The sequence below is a fragment of the Mercurialis annua genome, linkage group LG1-X (assembly GCF_937616625.2).
Source record: "Mercurialis annua linkage group LG1-X, ddMerAnnu1.2, whole genome shotgun sequence".
Lineage (NCBI taxonomy): Eukaryota > Viridiplantae > Streptophyta > Magnoliopsida > Malpighiales > Euphorbiaceae > Mercurialis > Mercurialis annua.
The window spans coordinates 203050-226247 of NC_065570.1; the positions used below are offsets into that span (position 1 = coordinate 203050).

The window sequence follows — 23198 nt, forward strand, 5'->3', positions numbered from 1 at the left end:
TACTGATTTCTTATTGTTTACAAAAAATACTGAATACACTTGAGCAGTGAGTGGTTTTTTATTAGTATTATTATTAGTTTATCGGCTTTTAGATTCAAAAGGTTTCAAGGACAAAAAAAAAATTCAGGAAGTTTGACTAAATGTTGAAAACACAAATTTGGGAAAAAGGTGCAAAAATGACCTTAATATAAGCACTTGATGATTTTTGAATTTCAAATATAACCCTCACATTTTCTGAAATACGAAAAGTAAGCACTCTGTCATCCGTTTAACAGAATTTATTCGCTCATTAACGGAGCTGATGTGAAAATTGATAGAAATTAGGGAAAAGGCGCAAAAAGGACTTTAATGTTTATACGTTATAATGCGTCTCATTTAGAACATTAATGCTTTTTTCGGGGCTAAATTGACCCTAATATTTGAGAACGTTGGTATTTATTTAAACCGTTGTGTCAACAATGACCAACTCAAGGAAGGCCTTTGATCTTATACAGAGCAGTTATGGACAATTCCTTAAGTGCTTTGCTCGGAAAAAAAAAGGACTCATTGAGCAAAGGTTCCGATACTTGAAGGCGGGTGGAGCTTACTTATTTGCTTTGCGAGTTTACAATGCTGTTAAAATATATGACATGGCAGCCAAAAGAATACACAAAAAAAAAACAAATTTACGATAATAAATGCCACATAATCAACAATAAAAAATAATTTAATAAATTTTAATTTAAGTCATCATTCTCCCTTTTTTTCTCTCCATATTCCCAACCACCTTTGCTCTCTCCACCATCACTCTCTAAACATTACTTTAAGGGGATTTATATATTGTAACAAATAAAAGGTTCAAAGTAAATGAATATGAGTTGAGTCCGAACCAAATATAAATATACAAAATATAATTAAAATGAACTCGAGCTCAACATAAACATCTTACTTGATTAACGATCTGGATATGTGCGTCTCAAAGCTCGACTTGGTTTGCTAACAGCCTACATGTAACAAATACTTTAGAACCACCATGATCTAAGCTTGCAATTTGCAAAACAGCATGAATAGCAGTGCAGCAACTCCTGGAACATGTACATTGACATGCTCTCAAATCTTAGGCATGCCCTCCCAACATGCTCAAGCTTTCCTTTACGATTAGAATTATCCGTCATAGGTAGCTTCATTCAAAACAAATACTTCACAAGCAATCGCAATGTAAGACATCAAAACAAGTCAAATCCTCAGAGAAAGCCACTATAATTTAAATCCAATGCAGACTCTATTGTCAATTTCCAAATGTCTTAAAGTTCTTGACACTTATGTGTTCAATGCACAAGATATGTAACTGATATCAATTGTGAATTGGTGTTCTATATTCTAAAAGCTTTTCCATTTCTAGTGAGACAAAAATAAAGAAAATATAAGCCATTGGATCACCAGGAACTATAACATTAAACTAAACAAAAAGCATCAAAATCTAGCTTGATTCACATATTATAATAGCATGGCACAACACTTTCCCAAAAGCAAGATGCGTATTAAAACATTTAACCAAAAAGAGGAAAAAATAAAAGGTTATTGAACAGGGGAGATATTATGTAAAATGCTACTAATGAGCATCATCTATGAGAGATCAAAAGTTGTACTAGTGATCAAATGGTTTCATGTCCATCACTGTGTGGCCAATGTAGGAACTTGTAGCCCTGAAGTGAGGAAGGTAGATAATTTTGTGTTGATGACGTACTATCAGGAGTATAGATGTAGTCTTTCCCATAGCCAAGGTCTTTCATGAGCCTAGTAGAAGCATTTCTCAAGTGCAGCGGCACTCCCTCATTTTGTCCACCTGAACCCCTGACAAGCTTTTGTGCAGCCTGTATGGCTCGATAAACAGATATGGATTTAGGTGCCAAAGCCAAATAAGAAACACACTGAGCAAGTACGACATCAGACTCGGGCATGCCCAAGAAATGGCAAGCTTGGTAGCAAGCAACAGCCTGGTTAAGGGCCAAGGGGTCAGCCAGGCCAACGTCCTCACTAGCAAACCTAATCAAACGCCGAGCAATATAGAGAGGTTGTTCGCCTCCTTCAAGCATGCGCGCTAGCCAGTAAATGGAAGCATCGGCATCACTCCCTCTCATAGACTTGTGAAGGGCACTGATCAAATTGTAGTGCTCATCCCCTGCTCTGTCATAAGCAAGATGCTTGGACTGAAGGGCCTCCTTCGCGTCATCTAAGGAGACATTAAGCACCACAGGAGAGTTATGGAGTAACTTTAATCGAGCAGCTGCAGCGGTAGCAGCAATTTCCAAGGCATTCAAAGCAACACGGGCATCACCATCACAATGATGAGATAAAAAATGAAGAGCATCGTCAGAGACGAGGACTTCAAATCCTAAAGATGCAGGGAGTCCCCTATCGAAATCACGAATAGCGCGGGTAAGAAGGGAATGCAGATGATGAGGGGATAAAGGAGAAAGAGTAAGAAGAGTACAACGGGAGAGGAGAGGGGTAATCAAATGGAAGGAGGGGTTCTCAGTGGTAGCGCCTATCAATACAATGCTACCATCTTCGATGATGGGCAAGAAACAGTCCTGCTGGGACTTGTTAAACCTATGAACCTCATCGACAAACAACACGGTTGGCTTCCTCTTAGCATTATCAACTGCATGCCTAACATCCTTAACCCCACAAGTGACGGCAGACAAACAGACCAATTTGTAGGCAGCAGAAGAAAACGAATTGGCAATGGCTTTAGCGAGGGAGGTCTTACCAGTGCCAGGTGGACCCCATAGAATGAGGGAAGGGAGGCGGCTGCAATCGATGGCGGAGCGGAGAATAGAGTTGGGAGCCAGAAGATGATCTTGCCCGACGACATCGTCCACGGTCAGAGGGCGCATACGTTCTGATAAGGGTACATGCTGTTGTCTATGGATAGTTATTCTAGGGCGCTTATTAGTATCACACACTTCTTCTTCTAGTTGTTGTTGTGCAGTAGTAAGTGCTGTCGGAGGCTTTGATTTAGACTGGAAAAAGCGGTCCAGCTTTGGCTGCTGGGGAGAATATGGCTTACGGTTCGACGAAGAGTATGATTTATTATTAATACTATGAGACAAAAGCCACTCCGTTGCTTTTAAGGTTGATCTGCCGCCGGTTGCCGCTAAAGCTTCCTCCGCCTCATCGCTTGAGAAACCCATACTTCGCAGCTGCTCCATCTCCATTTTGTTTTTCTCTAACTATTACAAAAGTTCTATCATTCTACGTATTATACTATACCAATTGTTTTCGCGTTCCTCCTTTAAAATTCTCTATCTAATTTACAGAAAAAACAAAAATATAAAACTCCAAAAAAATTATTTTATAAAATTTGAAACACATCTTTTACAAGTTTAAGATTTATCTAAACCAAATATACTCTAAAATGTGTCCCGTACAATACTACTACCAAGTCTTCTAAGAGTAGCCTGAGTAGGGATGTAAATGAACCGAGCCGAGTTTTGGAGTGTTCATTTTCGGCTCGTTTAGCGAATAAAATGTTCATGTTCGGTTCATGTTCAGTCGAGTTTTGAACGGGAGTGTTCATGTTCGATTTCATTTAAATTTTATAGTGTTCATGTTCATCTCATGTCTGTTCGTTTAGCCGCTAAACGAACAAGCTCGTGAACGATCCTGATAAGTACTATACGAGTTCGTTTCCGAACGAGCTCGTTCGCGAGTCCGTTCGTTGAGCAGCTAAACGAACGAATATGAGCTCAACTTGTGTAATCATTAGACGAACGAACACGAAAACGAGTTGAATAAATTAAAACAATAGAGAAAATTATGTTAAGGTCCCTAGTGGTATCCATAATTAACAGTTTGATATCTCTTGTTTCAAAAGTCTACTTAATGATCCCTCAGTTTTAATTCTGTTAACTGAGAGATCCTTTTGTTAATTTGAGGGACTAAATCGTTTAACGGAACTAAAACTGAGAGATCAAATCGTTTAAAAGTGAGAGACCAAATCGTTTAATAAAATTAAAAATGAGGGACCAAACCGTTCACGAAATTAAATGTGGGCTATCAAATCGTTTGAAAGTAAATATCAAAATTAATAGAGGGGCCTAATAGTTAACGGAATTAAAATTGAATGATCATTAAGTAGACTTTTAAAACAAGAGGTATCAAACTATTAATTATATCATTAAGTAGACTTTTAAAACAAGAAGTATCGAATTATTAATTATGGTATACCTTAGGGACTTCAAAGTAATTTGCTTAAAACAATACCTAAAAATGAAGAAAAAAGTGAGAGTTTGAGTGAGAGATGACACATTAGATTTAGGGATACTAGTTTTAATTTTAGACTTCTAAATTTTAGTATATCAATTTTACTTTTAGGGTTATGAATTTTTAATTTTTCTTATATCAAAACTACGTAGTTTAGATAGTATATGCCAAAACTATCAAAACTACGTAGTTCTGTTTACTCTACGTAATTTTGAAGATTATTTAAGATAATTATATAAATTAATTTAAATATGATTTAATTCACGAATACTTAGTCGAGTATATAAATGAGCTTGTTCGCGAACTATATATGAGCTCGTTTACGAACTTGTTTACGAACTCTTATTCGAGCTTGTTCATGAACTACTAATCGAGCTGTTCGTGAACGTAAAGGAGCCAAACACCACTATATTCATGGCTCGTTTATTTTAACGAACATAAAATCAAACTCAAACTCGGTTCATTTAGAAAATGAACAAATACGAACCGAGCTTTTATAAAGTCGAACACTGAGCTGCTCGCGAGCAGCTCGGTTTGTTTCTAGCCCTATCTAAGAGCATTTTCAATGGTTCTCTGAAAGCGTATCTTATAAAGTAAAAAATATTTTAAAAGTAAAAAATATTTTAAAAATAAAAAGTGATATTTTCAATTTTATTTCAATAACTTTTTTATTAGAATTTTTTTATTTTATTTCATTTTTATAAATAATAATATAAATATTAAATATTAGTGATAAATCACCATAATGGATTTGAGCTCCGGGGTACCTGCGTACACCAAAAGCAGAGGTCAGAAAGAACGCCGGAGGGGGATCTCCGGGCGTTCGCTCCGACGCTCAAGTCAGGTATTTTTTTGTAGGGAAAAGAAGAGAGAAAAGAAAGAGTAATCTTGAGTGAGTAAAAAGAAGTACCTTAGGGTTTCCCCATAATGTGACTTATATAGACCATGTCTCGTGGTTCTTTTTTCCCTGTTTCGTAGGTCTGTGTTATATCCCGGTATTTTGTATCTCGGAATCTCGGTGTTACCCTATTAAGTAGGTCTCGCGTTATATCTCGGTACTTGCATCTCGGGATCTAAGTGCGAACGTCGGAGAGTAAGTCATGTTATCATCATGGTGATGCTAGGTGCAGTTTATTCATAGTTCGATATTGGTATCTCGGAATTTAGGATCTTCGTAAGGTACATGTTTGTGTATCTCGTCCAATGGTATCTCGGTTGCCGATCTGGCATATCTAAAAGCTCGGTTAGCTGGACTTAGTGTCCTCTCATTTTGTCGAGGTTGCTTCGCCCCTATGATCGTATATTATCCATACGTTATCAATTATATTAATTTGATAAACTCTTTAATATTAATTTTTTATTTTATTTTATTTTATAAATTACAAAATGCATATTAAATTATTAATAATATAAATTTACTCTTATTATTAATTAATTATTTTATTCAATTTTTTTATTAAAAATCAAAAATATTTTTTTTAAACAAAAGTAACCAATTTATTATTTTAATCTTATTTCTTGCAAAATAAAGCAGAGAGTGAAAATAATCCTCTATATGTAGATAGCTATTTTTAATTTATTATCAAACTCTTTAAATTAAAGAGTTTGGCTTAGAAAACCCTTTAAAAATGCTCCAATGCCATTGCTAACACAAGAATTTTATTTTTATATATATTATGTAAAAATAGTATATGTATATCAAACTTCAGCATTCAACACTATCTTTTAGACCCCCTTTAGAACGATTTCAATTGTGAATTAGAATTCATTTATAAATGAATTCTATATGAAAATCATTTACAAATGAATTACACAATTTGAAATGAAAGAATATAAAATTTAGAATTGAAATGAATTCCATATATTTATGTTTGGAATGAATTCTAAAATTGAATACTTTATAACTTTGTTCCTATATTAACCTTATAAACATTTGATTAAAAGAAAAATTCTTAGGTAGACCGAGTTTACCACGTCATCCATAGACTAACTCACTTATAATACAACACCTCATTAAAATGATAGCAATATCATAATATCACCATTAAGATTTGAATGCATTTATTGCACAATTATTACGATATTGCTATCATTTTAATGAGGTGTTGTATTATGAGTGGATTAGTCTATGGATGACGTGGTAGACTCGATCTACCTAAGAATTTCTCTGATTAAAAATATCTTAAGAATAGAAATGATCATTTTTTATAATATAAACTTACTAAATACTATGTATATACAAATATTTAACATTAATAATATTAAAATCACTAATTTTGTGGTTAAAATATATAAAATAATTTTTAATGATTTTTAATAATTGGGAATAAAAATATATATGAGAAAGAATGGAGATGGAAATTTTAATAAAAATAGAAAAAAAAATTAATAATATAAATAAAAAGTGAGAGATTGAAAATAGACAGCTTTATAAAGTAAGGATAATTTGGTCAAATAGAATTGTTCTTTTAAATTTTTGAAATTTATTTATAAATTCCACCTATTTTAGTTGGATTTACAATTCTCACATTATAACTAAACTCAATTTCAGAATTTCAATTCCAAAAATTGTTCTAATACATTCATTTATTCCAAACACAAAAATTTAGAATTGCAAATGAAATCCACATAATTTTAAGGAACTCATTCATTCCAAAGGAGCCCTTAACATCAAATATATTATGTTCTTTTATATATTTACTTTTTTCACTCTTTTATTATCTATACATTTTTCTATGTTTTTAATATAATTGTAAAAAATCAGTTTTAATTCAAGTTGTAGATAACTAGTACTCCCTCTGTCCTGTTTAAGAAGGGACAAATGACTTTTTCACATATATTAAAAAAATACTAACTATTATAATGTTTTCTTATTTTACCCCTATTTATGATAGTGTTGTATTTTGTGTATAGACTAATAGTCATTGATTATGGAAAGAGAAAAGGGGGTAAAAAGGAAAATTCATATAAATTTGCACAAAAAACACGATATGACCTTCTTAAATTGGACAAATAAAAATGGGATATGTCCTTTCTTAAATGGGACGGAGAGAGTATAAATTAACTAAATACTGCATAAAAGTATGATTATAAAAATTTGAATATAAGACTACCATTATTGTTATTGTTAATTATGAGTAAAATTGAATGTAAAACTAGAGTAATATTTTAAACTTCAAATACTAAACTAGTTATCCTTATTGTTAATTATAAAGAATCATTTAATAGCATATCAAATAAATAATATATAAAATTAAAGTTTATTAAGAAAAAAAAATATGTTTAATTTCGAAAACCTTTTGACAGTGTTTCTTGGCCGTTTCTTTTGGAGACTCTCCGTATGATGAATTTCAGCAACACTTGAATTCAGTGGATTGATAGCCTTCTGAGATCTTCCCAAATGTCTGTTCTGGTTAATGGTAGCCATATGGAGAATTTTTTTATGGAGAAAGGTGTGAGACAAGGTGATTCGCTTTCTCCATTGTTTTTTGTTATTGCAGCGGAAGGTTTTAAAGCTGTAATTGATAAAGCAAAAGAGTTGGGTCTTATTGAAGGTATTTTGGTTGAGGGCTTTCGGGAATCTATCTCCTTGCTTCAATTTGCAGACGACACTCTTTTGTTTATTCCAAATGATTTGGAAATGGTTCGGGATCTTCTTCGTATTCGTCGTTGTTTCGAAATTATCTCAGGTTTGAGTAACAATTTTCAGAAAAGTTCTATTATAGGCTTAAATGTTGGAGATGTGGATATTGCTTGTGCTGCTTCTATTCTTAATTGCAAGATTGATACTCTGCCTATTACTTATTTGAGGTTGCCTTTATCTAGGAGAAATGTGTCCTTGACTCATTTTAATCATATCTTGCAAAATTTCAATTCTCACTTGACTCTTTGGAAAGGAAATTTATCATCTCCCGCAGCTCTCGGTTCTCTGTAGTTTGTCTGTCTATTCTATGTGCAGTTTTGCTATTCCTTTGAATGTCATTTCTATTATGGAAAGCAATATGAGAAATTTCCTTTGGTCTGGTTTGGCTAATAATCGCAGCATTAGCAATGGGATGATATTTGTTTGCCTCTCCATTATGGTGGTTTGAGTATTCCTTTATTACGCTAAAAAAATCAAAATTTACTTCTTAAGTGGGTTCGGAAATGATAAATCACCACCGCATGGACCGGTCAGATGAACCTGAAGAGATAAGAAAAAGAGCACAGAAGGTCAGACGAAATACCGGTGGCGGACACCGGCAATTCGCTCAGACGATCTAGTCAGTATTTACGTGAGGAAGAAGAAGAGAGAAAAGAAGAGAAAAGAACGAGTGTAGAGCAAGAAAGAAGTACCTTTTAGGGTTTGTCCATAAGGTGGTTTATATAGTTTTACTTGGCACGTGTGTTCCGCAGTGGATCACTGCTCCTCCTTGGTCCCCACATAATCAGTTAGCTGATGTGGCTCGCTCACATTAAGTCTCGCTTATCGAGTAAGATATGCAGTGCATAGAACCGTCTATATGTCAGATTCTGTTTAGAGTTTGTTATGAAGAACGTTAGCTAGGTGGAAGACCGTGTACCGAGCTCTGTTTTGATTGTGACCGTGGTATCTTGTCCCGAGATGATCAAGCTATGATTTCGTCTCCCCTGATCTTTACTTTTGGTAGATCGGTCACAATGGTCATTAGGTGTCGGGTCCCTATATTCGCTTGACCTGGTGAGGCCTTATGTTGATAAGGCTGTTTTACTGCCTTATTATTGGTCCCGTTATCACTAGTCCCCCCCAGTAAATCGGGCATTTATGTTCGAGATCTAGTAGTTTTGCTGGCCGGGCTGACTCAAAGTTTAAACGAAAGATGGGGTCTCCTTTTGCTCGGTGACGTGCCTTCGTACGTTGTGTCAGCAAATACGTCGCTTCACCTGTACTTCTCTGGCATTGATTTGTTTTGTTTTGACATCTGTTGTTGACGTGTTTGATCCTGCGTATCCCGATGTGAGCAATTGCCTTAGATGGCTGCCACTTGTTTGTTTTCTACTTTAATCCATTTTTGAAATTTGATGCTTTAACACAAAAAATCTTTGGTTTCCCTCCTTTTTCCGTTATTTTCTATTTTCAGGTGTCTTTTATTATCACCAACTGCCGTGTCTCTTCATTTTTCCTCTTATATAAATCCTTTTAAAAAAATCCTTTGGAAAAATCTTTTCGCCTATCTAATTTCTTTTTCTTTGCACCTCTGTTTTTCTGATTTCATTTCAAGTGCCTTTTCGGATTATCTTCCTGCATTTGCGTTTTGCTGCCGTGGGTGGTTCCTTTTCACACTGCTGATCGTTCTTCTGCCATTTTTCCAGGTGAGTTCTTTTGCTCATCCTTGTATTCTGTTGAATGTATGGATGTACGTTATGTGTATTTTTCTTTTTGACATTGCTTGTGTGATAAAAATCTTTGTTTGTGTCCTGCATCTTTTGAATGTGTAAATTGAATCGCGTGTGGTGTGGTAGGTTTTTAGAGAAATGAAAATAGGGCTATAGGTTGTTTATGTGTTAGGAATCGGTGTTTCCTGGGAAAAACTGGGTTTGTTTTGTTTTCACTGTTCTTCGTGTTCATCATTTGAGAAAAATTTAGTTTAGTTTTTTTTTCCGATCTTTTTGAACTAGAAGTTTCTGTTTCCGATCTGTTTTTTCCGATCTTTGGTTTTCGGTGGCTCGATCTAGTTCGGGATTAGATTCTTGGAATGACTTGTTTGGTTCAATAAAATCGTAATTTATCTCCTTTGGCGTGGTGTCCGTAAACTTTGTGTGTCAAATGTTGATATTTGGGACTTGTTTAAAGATAATATCAGCTTTAAATTGGGAAATGGTAATGATATCTGTTTCTGGAAAGATTTGTGGCTGCTGAACCAACGGGTTCCTCTTCTTTGTACTTATAACAGTTTATTTAAAATGTCTATGGATGCAACAGTCTCTCCTTCTTTTTTTAGCAGACTTCAATAGCTGCTTCAATAAGTTCAAGTGGAGACGAAGACTCAGAATTGGCGAGGCTGCTTCCCTCGATCTTCTTCAGCAGCAGCTCAATTCATTCTCTTTTTCTCAGCAGCGAGACATGGTTCTCTGGTTACGCAAAGATGGGTTCTCAGCAGCGAGCTTTAATTCACTTCATGCCTCTAGTTTGAATGATAACTGTGACAGATTTGTGTGTATTCTATGGAAGCACAAGCTCCCACCTCGCTTACAGTTTTTCGTTTGGTTACTTCATTGAGGCTGCCTCACCTCGAAAGAATTCCTGTTTTGCCGTAAGTTGCTTCCTCCGGATCAACGGTTTTGCCATCATAGTTCTAAAATTGAAACAAGTTTGCATATTGTTGTTTCTTGCTCGATAGCTTGGAGATTTTGGTCTTCTTTTCTCAACAAAATTGGGGTCTCGACTTGGACGTTTCCAGGTGACATTTCTAGCTTCTACTATCAATGGATGGATTTAGCTAATATGAAGTATAAAAAGCTTTGGGCAACCATTTGGTTCTTTGGCATTAGGGAGAGTTGGAAAGCAAGAAATATGCAAGTTTCAGAATGAATTAACGGATTATAAAGATTTACTTTGGCTTTGTATTAATAAAGGGGTGATTCATTATAAATATCACAACCCTCGGTTCTTTTTTGGTAGTAATGATGTATTCCGGTGTTTAGATTTCTTTTTGAAATTCTAGATTCCGTTTCTTTTGCCTTCCGCTTCTTGTGGAAGAGCTAATATAATTATCATTTAACAAAAAAAAGTGTAAATTAAATAAATCATATACATAACAAATGAAATTAATAATTTTATTTAAAAGAATTGATATAATTGTAGTGAATCAAATTGCAGTGTAATCTATAAATAATTATAAAACAATAAAAAGCCGGCGATTTAAACTAGCATATATACGTGTGGTAGGCCGGATGATGGAGTATGGCAATGCACATTATGACTAATGATGAACGGTGCTTCCATTGTTGAATGCCATACACTGCGATTCCGGCCTGGAGATCCGGGAGCCAGCACTGGCAGGGCAGGTGGCCATTCCCAAGGGGAGTGGAGGAGCGATGCAGTTGTAGGAGAAGCACAAGGAGACGGTGTCAGGCAATGGCAAGCTTGGATCCAATGGAAATGCGGTTATATAGTTATGTTGCAGGTAGAGTGTTTGTGTGGTGCCCTGGTACAAGCTGTCCACGTACTCCTTTGGAACCTTCCCTGTCCACCGGTTGTTATTTAAAAACAAACTCTCCACCCCCGCCAACACACCCGTTAACTCTCCGCTCAAAGAGTTATGGCTCAGGTCCACCGTGGAGCCCTCCGATATTAATAATGGTGATGACGAAGGGAGTGGGAGTGGGACCCCCCCAGATAAATTGTTCCGTTGCAAAAGCAGTGAAGAGAGGGAACCCCCTCTCTCTCTCACTCTGAATAAGAGAGCGTGTGGGATGGGCCCATTAAATTGGTTCATGCTTAGGTCTAGGTGCTCCAAATCTGGGAGCGACTCTAGGCCATTGATTGGGCCCCACATCTCGTTTCTTGATATGGACAGGTAACGGAGTGACGACGGCATCTCCAACGGCAGTGTCCCTCTTAATCTGTTGTTTCTGAGATCCAAATGCAGCAGTCCGCTGGAGCAGCTGGGGAACTCTCCGGTCAGGGAATTGGAGGCCAGAATGAGCACTCTCAGCTCCCTCAGTCCTGTCAAAATCCCCAGCGGAATGGACCCTGTCAGTTGGTTCTGGCTCAGATCCAGGGTGTGCAACTTTCTGAGCATGGACAGTGAGGTGGGTATGGAACCAGTTAGGCGGTTGTTGGTTAAGGAGATGACCCTGAGGTTGTCCAAGCGGGCCAGCTGGGGAGGGATTGGGCCTGTGACAATGCCCGGATGGAGGACCAGCTGCGTTAGCTGGGTGAGGTTGGAGAGTGCAGGGGAGAGCTGACCTGCGAGTCCAGGTGAATCAGAAAGGCCAGTGCCGAGAGTGAGGGAAGTGACTCGGCCGAGATAGCAGGAGACTCCGGAGAAGGTGGAGCAGGGGCGTGGGGAGGTGAAGTCCCAGGTGGAGAAGAAGTTGCCGGAGCCTGGATTGATGTCGGTGAGGCTGTTCTTTATGGCGGCAAGTGCTTCTAGATCGATGCTCTTCATTTCTAATGCTGCTTGCTGATATACATTTAGAACGAGTATTGACAGCAGTAGAAAGTGTGCCTGCGCCATGACAAGAGAATGCTGTATGTGTATTGATTGGATTTGAAAGACAGGGACAAGAGGGAAGGCATGTGTTTTTATGGCAGTCTGTTCCATCCCTTCCTAGTATTATTGCCCCAGCGCCATCCACATGACGACCACACACTTGTAAACAAAAAATAGAATATTGTTCCTGGGCCTTTGGAAGTGTTTCTGTTTGAGAAATGAGGCCAAGATGTATGAGAAAAGCCCATATACTCCAAAAGAGAGACGGGGTTGGGCTAAAGCTCATCAACGTCAACATCAATGTTAATGTCCTTTACATTAAAATGCGTAGCTGCTATGATCACATTGTGTTATCTTCCCCCTAAATCAAACCACAACTTATAGAATACTGAAGGAAACTTGTTTGTTATGCACCAAAACCAAAACCAAAACATAGATCAAAAGAAAAGTTAAAGGAAAGCGCCACAAAATGAAAGGTTTAGAGGCGTGAATCTAACGCTCTCAACTTTTTATTTATTTTAAATTAAGATTGCCAGAATCAAAATAAAGGGAAGGCCTAATTTCTTTTTTAAAATAAAAAGGCCACTAAATCAGAAGAAGATTGCGTGCTTTGTGGCCTCCTCCGTTGTTATTCTCATTCTCTTCTTACTTCTTATTTTTGTTTGGTTGCTGTCTGCATTCCATTGTACCAGAAAAAGAGAAAGAGGAACCAACTATAGCAGGTGAGATTTCCATTTTCTCGAATTTACTTCAATCTCATACACTCATCTTATACAACTATAACTCCAAATTTAGGTTATAATTATGCTTTTACACATCAATGTGTTTCTCATTTTTCAATTTCACTTCCTTCTATGCTTATCATGTTTTAGGCACACCAGCATCTCTTTGCTGCATTCTTATGCGCTTCTCTAGATTTTTCATCAACTGAAAACGAGTCCGCAACCATGCTAAAGGATCACGGCTCTACTTCCCCCTCAGCTTCTGCTCGCATTCGCCATCGAAAACGCTCCAATGAGGTTGCTTACTCTGTCTCATTCATTTCATTGCTATGCACTTGTGGCATAAGAAATATTGTTAATATCAAAGGAGACCCACATCTCCCATTAGCTAACTTTTCAGATGCTCACTTCACACAGAAATCCCAAACTTCCAAGGGGGAAATCCAAGCCATCTACCTTTCCATTATCACATCAGTATCATAGCCTTCTATACATCTAATTCATGTTAATGTGTGGAACACTTGAAACAATGTTATTCTGAGTGCTTTCAAACTTTTAGTTCTATCTTCTGTGTGGTTGTCAGGTTGTTCCAGAGACTGGTAAAGAGAATGGAGGCCAGTTGTTGGTTGATGATCAAAACAAATACAAGTCTATGTGGATACGCACATACTCAACTGTTTGGATGATTGGGAGCTTTGCTTTCATTGTCTACATGGGCCATCTCTATATCACGGCAATGGTCGTTGTCATCCAAATATATATGGCAAAAGAGCTATTTAATCTACTAAGGAAAACGCATGAAGATAGGCATCTCCCAGGGTTTAGACTCTTAAATTGGTACGTCATTTTCTCCCTTTAGATTGTCTTCTACACTTACTTACTTAGACCTGAATCTTGATTTCATTTAAAATGTGATAATTATTGCAGCACCTTGAATCCGGGCTTAGCTATTTGAGCTTGAAAATTATATCTGCAGTGTTTTGCTTTTGTATTTCTTTTATTCATTCATTTGATATAATAGATTGAGTGATTTAAGCTTTGCACTACTTGCCATGCTAACAAAGCGCACATTATTATGTTAAAAAGCCTTGAGAGGTATAGATGTTTCCTTTTCCGGGCAGATTATTATGCTATCATTGCTGTTTTTGGCTTTGATTTTGATTTTTGTTTTTCTTTCAGTATATTTCAACAAAGCCAAAAGCAGGTTCTTACAACTTATAAAACCACAAAATTAAATGAGGTCTCCTTTCTGCTTGTTTTCCAAGTATAAGCAATTGCATTTAGAAAACAGAAACCAAAAATGGGAAAATGTTTTGATACCAAACAACCCAATAATGTGAAATTCAAAGGTCTAATTATGACTGAATGATAAGATTTTCTAAAGTGTATTTGCTAACAAAATGTGTTTTGTTTCCAAAATTGTATTATTGAGCTTGTCAACCTGTCCTTTTTCTTGTCAGGCACTTCTTTTTCACTGCAATGCTATTTGTCTATGGCCGAATTCTCAGTCAGCCGCTGGTCAATACTGTTACTCTTGACAAATTCTTGTACCAGCTTGTGAACAGTCTCATCAAGTATCAGATGGCTATTTGTTATTTCTTGTATATTGCGGGTGGGTTAAATACATTGTTTCTGCACTTACTGTTCATATAACATGCGATGTTTAGTTATTTCTAATGAGTTTTACAGTCAGCTTGTTCTTCATAATGTCCTTATGGTTATTGCATTTGCAAAATTTTCTCAGGTTTTATGTGGTTCATTCTTACACTAAAAAAGAAGATGTACAAGTATCAATTTGGCCAGTATGCATGGACTCATATGATTCTAATCGTGGTGTTTACCCAGTCCTCTTTCACAGTTGCCAATATTTTTGAAGGAATTTTCTGGTAACTCAAAACTCTTTGTAGTGTTTCTATGCTTACAGGCTTCAGTATTTATATTCTCATTTTTTAATTTGGAATAACATGTATCATCTCTCCTTAATTATGATATCAGAACTGCCCTAATCTAAAGGGGTCATCCTCTTGTTATGCTATTTCAATCTTAAATATGATGTACCCTATGAAGCATCGATACTGGTACGGGTATCGGGAACAGCATTTTTAAAAAGAATAGGACACAAGTACGGCGGGAACACGGAAAATTAGTTATTTTATAAAAATAAATATTTACTCATATAGAAGCTTTAAATATGCAAAAACAATGAATAAATTAATCCAAAAATGAAATAGAAATGGTGTTTTCATTGCTATACTTAACGGGTTCTATCCAACTCCTTCCGAATTAGTCGGAGCAGTATTATACCTATTAAAAAAAAATACTTGCCTACACTACAGCTCCAAGAACAGACTTTGTAGCACCTGCAGCTGTTTTGTAGGTTGCAGCACAAGTTTTTTCTATTCTATTAGAATTGGGATTTAACATAGCTTATTGTCTAATTCGATTTGGATCTTGGCTCCATTTATATAAAGATGTTATGACCAGCTGTATTATCACAGCTGTAATAACAAAGTTCCTATTTTGTTAGCTAAAATCTAGACTTTTAATTAGGAAGTATTTTGTTTTCTATTATTTAGGAAGTAATATTTATGCTTATTAGAAATCCTTCTTAAGTAGGGATTCTTTTCCTTTTGTAGTTTAGATTCTTCTCTATTTAAAGGAGAAGAAATATTCAATAAAGTAATCAATAATTCAGTCAAAAATAAAGAAAATGAGAGTTGGTGATCTCTTGAACAAATCACCATTAACATCTCAAAAATAGGTTTATCGAAGAACAGGAAAAACAAGGGAAATCGATGAGATTTTCCGAGTAGTAAACATGTGACGAGATCCTATTTGCGGGACCATATCAACTTGGTATCAAAGCAGATCGTCATGGGTGAAAATAACCAATTGACTGCTAAGATGCAAGAGCTGGAACACAAAGTTTCAGAAACGCAGCAAGATGTGCGCGACATAAAAGATAGCATTAGGGAGCTTCAAAAATTAATGGAATTTCAGATCAGTAATAAGGGTAAAGAAACAACGACAACAGCTACCAGCAGCAACAATAAAGACCCTTCGATGCAACAAGAAGACTGAGTCGTACGAGTTACAACTCCAGGCAATAATTATGTTCCTAGATATACTAAACTGGAATTTCCCTCATATAATGGAACCGGAGATCCTCTAGGCTGGTTATATCGTTGAGAACAATTTTTAAATAATCAAAGGATTGAAGAGAGGGAAAAGGTAGGGCTGGCAGCATTCCACATGATGGACGAAGCGCAGTTAATGTACTATCGGGTCGAGCAGGAGGAACCAACACTTGCATGGGCTGAATTTAAAAATTATTTCTCGCTGCGATTTGGACCTCCTCTGAGCAGCAACCCATTAGGGGAATTGGTTAATCTCAAACAAACGGGAACAGTTGAGGTCTCGACGCCAATTTCAGACCTTGTTGGCTAGAGCAACTTCTGTTCATTCAGGACAGCAAGTGGATTTGTTTACTGCTGGTCTAACTGAAACCTTGTGGATGGATGTGGAAATGCAATCTCCGCCAAATCTGGTCACTGCAATGAACCTAGCACGAGCTTGGGAGAAAGATGCAGCTGGGCCGAGAGGGACTCAGTGTAGGGCGACCACCAATCTTAATCAGCTCAAAACAGTTAGGAGCAGCCCTTACTCTTGCAGGCAGCCAAGAACAGAAAACACAAGGCAACAATTTTGAATCAGCTTCCAACATAGGAAGTGAGGTTATTGCACCACCAATTAAGCTTTTGAGCAAAGCTGAGATGTCAGAACGAAGGGCAAGAGGGCAATTTTTAATTGTGATGCACTTTATTCTCCAGGATATAAATGCAAGAGACTTTTTTGCCTCTTATTATATGACCCGGAGGAAGAGGAAACCTCCTGATCCGAATAATAGATTGGGTCGAGCTTGAGGACAAGCTCTTAGTCGAAGAAGGGAGTAATGTTAGACCAGCTGTATTATTACAGCTGTAATAACAAAGTTTTTATTTTGTTAGCTAAAATCTAGACTTTTAATTAGGAAGTATTTTGTTTTCTATTATTTAGGAAGTATGAAATCCTTCTTAAGTAGGGATTCTTTTCCTTTTCTAGTTTAAATTCTTCTCTATTTAAAGGAGAAGAAATATTCAATAAAGTAATCAATAATTCTGTCAAAAATAAAGAAAAGGAGAGTTGGTGATCTCTTGAACAAATCACCATTAACATCTCAAAAATAGGTTTAGCGAAGAACAGGAAAAACAAGGGAAATCGACGAGATTTTCCGAGTAGTAGACCTGTGACGAGATCCTATTTGCGGGACCATATCAAAAGCTCTCATAATAAAAGACCCATATCAAAAGATTTCAAATTAACTAAAGTGTTCCCGCTGTGTCCCCTCTCTTTGAACTGTCGAAAGTGCCGGAACACGGGATTTGCCGTGTCGAGTACATATCTTCGGCGTGTCCCCGACGTGTCCCCCTAGATACGGCACTCTACAACCATTTATATCATAATAAGATGCTTGGGTCTGCTTTCTGTGGGATTAAGTTTGAAATAAACGGCTAGGCGATGGGCCTATCTCAAACTTATTTGTCTAGAATATTACTTTAGGAGATGAAGTCTGAAAGTCTAAGGAAACATAATTTTCATTATTTTAGAACCTTAATTAAACTGTTCTCAAAGAGATCCATGTTTTATGGTTTAACTTGGATTAAATATCTAGGAAGATTGTAAAAACAAGACTTGGTTTTGTTGCTAGGTTGACGATGGATAGCTGTGAATCTGTACTTGAGAGGGGTCTATCTGTAGGTAAAGTCTCAGTTCATTGGCTCAGTAAAGAGTGATGGCATCATTACTATTGAGTCTGATGGATTTGGTGCCCTAGAAAAAATAATATTCATTTGAATTGCTTTTATATTTCAATTGAATTCTTAAGATGGTGGATTATCAGTCTTGGTGCTCATGCATTTTCACTCTCTGCAATGTAGGTTTCTTCTACCAGCCTCACTAATTGTTATCAATGACATATTTGCTTATATCATTGGTTTTTTCTTTGGGAAAACCCCTTTGATTAAATTATCACCGAAGAAAACTTGGGAGGGATTCATTGGCGCCTCTGTTACAACTATGATCTCCGCTTTTTTGGTAAGTAAAGCTCTTGCCCTTTTTGCTGTCAATTCTAATTTTAATGAATCTAAGTTTTTAAAGTATGTTTTAGTTACGGAGTTAGTTTGCAATATGTTTTAACTTTTAAATATCAAATCATGGACAATTGCATTGTTATCATGGGTACTGTGTTATTCTATAGTTTATTTATGTGGATGTTCTTTGCTACTGATCTACTTAATTTTCTGTCTGCTTGAGAAAATTTGATGCTGTGTGTTTGCAAACAAAGCCGCTGATCATGAATATATGAAGTTGCCCCACTATATATTTTAGGCATATAATAATCTGGATAAGGTTACAAGTCAACCATCCTCTTACTACGTTCCCTTCTGTTAGATTTTGTTTGTTGCAAGGTTTCTACAAGTTCACAATCCATCTTTACCAAAGAGTATTGCTTTCTTCTTGACTTTAACCTTGACCAGAGGATTACTTAAATGTTAAACAAATTTATTGCTCATGCAGCTTGCAAATATAATGGGTCGTTTTCAGTGGCTTACATGTCCAAGAAAGGTAAATGCAATGCTTTATTTGAATACAATGATTTGGAGTGGTTAAATTAAGAGAAATATGACCATACAGGATTTAATGAGCGGCTGGCTTCAATGCGATCCCGGGCCTTTATTTAAGCCAGAGTACTTCATCTTACCAGGATGGGTTCCTCGATGGGTGAGTAAGCTTACATATAATTTGTTTGTATATCCACACCTTTTATATCTATTTATATAGTAAGAACAATAAAAATTGTTTGCTTTGTCATTATCCTACCATTTTTTAATTATGTCGTCATAACTGTCATGTGATAGTATCACATATGCAATCCTTGAACTGAGTAATTACCTTTAATAAGTGTTTGTTCACATTTTGGTTTCGTTGGACATTTTCTTATCCATGATGTATTTATAGTCATTTTCCACCAGCATATAGCATGAGTTTGATGGCTTTTTATCGCCTTTTGATAGTCTTTTTGCATGTTGCTGAATGCTGATATTGCATGTTTTTGCTCTATTTAGCACATACATTTTTATAGATGAACTGTATTGAGTAATCCGGTGTAAACTTGGGCTTTGGACATAAAATATATCTTCCACGTCATGCACTTCTTTGAAAAAACACTCCTAACTGTGTAGATATTAAACCTGGACGGCATTAACATCTAATTAAATTGTGAGACAGTCATTATGTCTTATTACTAAGATACCTTATGAGAATTTTAATGTTTTCACACAACATTTTGATCAGCCATTCCAGCATATTAAGAGTACTGCTTGTAACTAGTAACCATAGTTGTTAAAAGTGCGCCTGAGGCGCGCTTAGGCGCTAGAAAAGCGCATAGCAGGTGGTGCGCCTCAGAAACACCTGAGGCGACCACCTTCACCAGGCGCGCTAAAGCGACAAGGCGAGGCTGTGTGGCGCAAAGCGCAGCCGCATAAACTTTAATTTTTGTTTGTATTTCTTAATAGTTATGGGCTTGGGTTTTGGGCTTTTAAAAAATAAAACATAATGAAAGAGTTAGTTAGAAAAAACCCTAAAAATATTAAAATAATGTGGACTACTATTTACCGCCTCTAAATTACTAGGTACCGACCTTTTTTTACCTAAATAGCCTTTTATCTTTTCCTAATTCTAAAACTCATATTCAAATCCTCTCAACTCACATTCCAACACGAAGAACTTGGATAATAAAAATTTCGAATAATAATGTCGGAATTTAACCGAAGAAGAGACGAGATACCCCAATAAGTACTTTTTTAATTTTTTAATTTTTTTTTCTTGGGGACGTCCCTAGATTGCTTCCCACCATATGGTGGGATGTTTTGTGCAATTGTCCCACCATATGGTGGGACGCAATTACAATTTCGGGATTGGAATAAGGTTGAGAGGAAAAAAATTATTATGTTTTGATTAATGGGCAAGGAGGTAATTTAGAGGGGCGGTAACTAGTAAATAGGGGCGGTATATAGTAATACCATAAAATAATACATTCATACGACGGCTCCTCTCCTCTTTTCTGATCATTCAAAAGCTGCTCTGTTTTCTACGTTTCAAATTTCAACAAAGAATCAACTCTTCTCTGATTGTATTTCTTAATAGTTATGGGCTTTGATTTTGGGGATAATTATTTTGTGTGTTACAGGTATTTTAATTATTTTTACATATATGCGCCGAGCTTCACCCAGGCGTGCGCTTTTCTTGCGCCTTGCGCTTAAAGCTATATAGGACCCTTTGCGCTTTAACAACTATCCTAGTAACAAGTTTCTGAGCATGAATTTTTATGCCGTTATATCAATATTAAAATTCAATGCTTCATCAATGGTCTTATGCAGTTTCCTTGGAAAGAGATTTCCGTTCTACCTGTTCAGTGGCATGCCTTATGGCTCGGTTTGTTTGCATCAATAATAGCACCTTTTGGAGGCTTTTTTGCTAGTGGTTTTAAAAGGGCTTTTAAGATCAAGGTGCAGTCTTTGTACTCTTAGCATCCAAAGAATACAGGGATAGTGATTGTTTGCCATTATTCTCAAACTTTTTGAGTGTTTCTCTGTTATTTATGACAGGATTTTGGTGATAGTATCCCTGGACACGGTGGAATCACAGATAGAATGGATTGCCAGGTAAACTCTAGCAATTTGAAAAGTAGAGAAACTAAGCTTATCGTTAGATTCCAGTTCTCAAGAGTTTCTTAATCAAATTAAGAGTTTTGGCATCTTAACATACTGATATTTGGATATATCATCTTAATAATGTTAGTCCAGGTATCTGCTATTGTTTAAACCCATGGTCTCAAAGAAAGGATTTATGGGATTTTTGATGTGACTAATATAAAAAGTGCTGCAGAAATTGTCTTAGTATTCTACTTCTATTCAGATTTGCTTGATCAGAAACTTTAAATCCCTAAATGACTCATGCAGTTATTTGTTTTACTCTCATACATATATAGCTCAACTTGACATGATATCATTAATTTTTTCTATCTTGAATTGTTTTATTACATATTATAATTCTACATTGCTGGATTGTATTTCCATGATCCTATCTCAATTGCCATTAGAAGTTCACAGTTCCTTATAAAGCAATATTGCCTACAACATATGATCTTTTGATAATCCCATTGCTTAATTGTTCACTGATCTCTAGCTTAATTATTCTTTGGTATTTAGAAAAGAGTAAGACTGCTCATTTTAATTAAAATGCATTTCCTATGTTTTTGCTATTGCTGATGCATAAATTACATTCTTCTCCTATATTTTTTCAGGGCATTTTGGGGGTTATTAGAATTCTCATCATGCTTCCAGCTTGGTTTCACATGCATTTGAATTTGAGGCATTATTTTAGTTATTGCCTAAACCTATGAATTAGAGAAATGGATTTTCAAAGGCCAACGTGTTCTAATTTTCTTTCATATTTTGTTTTGTGATTGAAATTATTTGTGCATTATTGCAGATGGTAATGGCTGTGTTTGCCTACATATATCATCAATCGTTTGTGGTGCCTCAAAGTAAATCAGTTGAAATGATGTTAGATCAGGTAAGCTCATAAAATTGTGCAAGTTGTTACGTAATGATGGGTTATTGAGGATGTGTTGAGTGAGTTCGTTTCTTGTAGATATTGGCAAACCTAACTTTTGAGGAGCAGTATGCATTGTACACGAAGCTTGGGGAAATCATTCACGAAAGGTTGGGGGGACATTCTTGATTTACATTGATGTTGAAGCCTAAGAGGAAGATGTGTTTGTTTGTATATGTTGTTTCAAACATCCATAACCATAGGAGCAGGCATTCTTTTGTGACGCTCTGTGTACAGCATTACCTGATTAATATACATCAGTTATTGGTGGAATTGGAATATTATTACAATGTGTCTTGGAAGAGGCAGAGCAGTATGCTGCTGTTTCTGGACTTGCTCTTCCAAATTCAATTCAGAATAAACATAAATCATCTAGTGGCTAGTTAAACTGCCTAAATCACCACAAGAAAAAGGGAAGTTTTTAAAAATACCAGAAAAGTACAAACATTTATGACCTCCTTCAAAATTATTATTTAAAAAAAAAAAAGTTGGCACAATTTTTTTATGCAAAAGGTACAAAAAGAACTCATAGTTTTCACAAAAGTACACATCAACTCTTTTTTTTTGTTGGTATAATTAAACCCTTTTTGTTTTCAAATAAAACAAATAACCTCTTTCTTTCAACACCATTAGAAACACTCGTTAATGGTTGGCATATCTCTCATAATCATATAGGATAAAAGTTCAACAATAATTTTAGTGTTTAAAATATTTACAAAAATTAGAGGGATAAGTGTCCCAAAAGTAAATTAAAAGGGTTTATTTATTTGATTTTAAAATAACAAGGATTTAATTGTTTAATTTGAATGTTTTTTCAGTTGATTCTCGAAAACGACTAAAAATAAAAAGTTACGTTGAAAAAGATTATTTGTAATAATATTTTTTGAAAAAGCGTATTTAATAGAATAAATAACGATATAATTATTTGATATTCGTATTAAAGTCTATCGAAGACAATTTAAAGAATTATTTTTATTATAGTTAATATTATATACTTCTGAAATTTAAATTTTTAAAGAAAGGGTCATTTATGCCCCTAAGATTTGGCTCCGAGATCAAATAAACCCTTAACGTTCAGAAAAGTTCAAATATGCCTCTAACGTCTTAAAAAGTGAACAACCAGACTCCCCGATTTTTACAACTAGACCCCCAACATCTCATTTATGTATCCAAATAAGGGTCTGATTGTTCACTTTTTAAAACGTTAGGGGTATACTTGAATCTTTTCGAACATAGAGAGCTTACTTAATTCTATAGCTAAATCTTAAAGGCATAAATGACCATTTTCTCTTTTAAATATAATATGGACCCCACCATATAAAATTTCTAAATCCGC

General features: G+C 35.8%; 4 protein-coding genes across 4 annotated transcripts; 2 read left to right on the plus strand and 2 right to left on the minus strand.

Moving 5' to 3' along the window:
* Positions 1-1498: 1498 nt before the first annotated feature.
* Positions 1499-3270, minus strand: LOC126677427 (uncharacterized). The gene has a single exon (XM_050372036.2). It carries the CDS (start codon positions 3198-3200, stop codon positions 1635-1637), a length of 1566 nt encoding a protein of 521 aa, XP_050227993.1. The 5' UTR covers positions 3201-3270; the 3' UTR covers positions 1499-1634.
* A 5816-nt stretch (positions 3271-9086) lies between these two features.
* Positions 9087-11008, plus strand: LOC126663922 (uncharacterized). Its single transcript, XM_050356458.2, has 3 exons — positions 9087-9106; positions 9348-9579; positions 10212-11008. Exons 1-3 carry the CDS (start codon positions 9087-9089, stop codon positions 10398-10400), a joined length of 441 nt encoding a protein of 146 aa, XP_050212415.1. The 3' UTR covers positions 10401-11008.
* A 14-nt stretch (positions 11009-11022) lies between these two features.
* LOC126687852 (DNA damage-repair/toleration protein DRT100) lies at positions 11023-12577 on the minus strand. The gene has a single exon (XM_050382408.1). The coding sequence runs from the start codon at positions 12534-12536 to the stop codon at positions 11190-11192; it is 1347 nt and encodes a 448-aa protein (XP_050238365.1). The 5' UTR covers positions 12537-12577; the 3' UTR covers positions 11023-11189.
* A 251-nt stretch (positions 12578-12828) lies between these two features.
* On the plus strand, positions 12829-22135 carry LOC126687860 (phosphatidate cytidylyltransferase 1-like). Its single transcript, XM_050382416.2, has 12 exons — positions 12829-13147; positions 13298-13444; positions 13731-13984; positions 14608-14759; positions 14892-15033; positions 18124-18280; positions 18764-18811; positions 18881-18967; positions 20626-20754; positions 20854-20910; positions 21740-21823; positions 21902-22135. The coding sequence occupies exons 2-12, from the start codon at positions 13373-13375 to the stop codon at positions 21989-21991; spliced, it is 1272 nt and encodes a 423-aa protein (XP_050238373.1). The 5' UTR covers positions 12829-13147; positions 13298-13372; the 3' UTR covers positions 21992-22135.
* The last annotated feature ends 1063 nt before the right edge of the window (positions 22136-23198 follow it).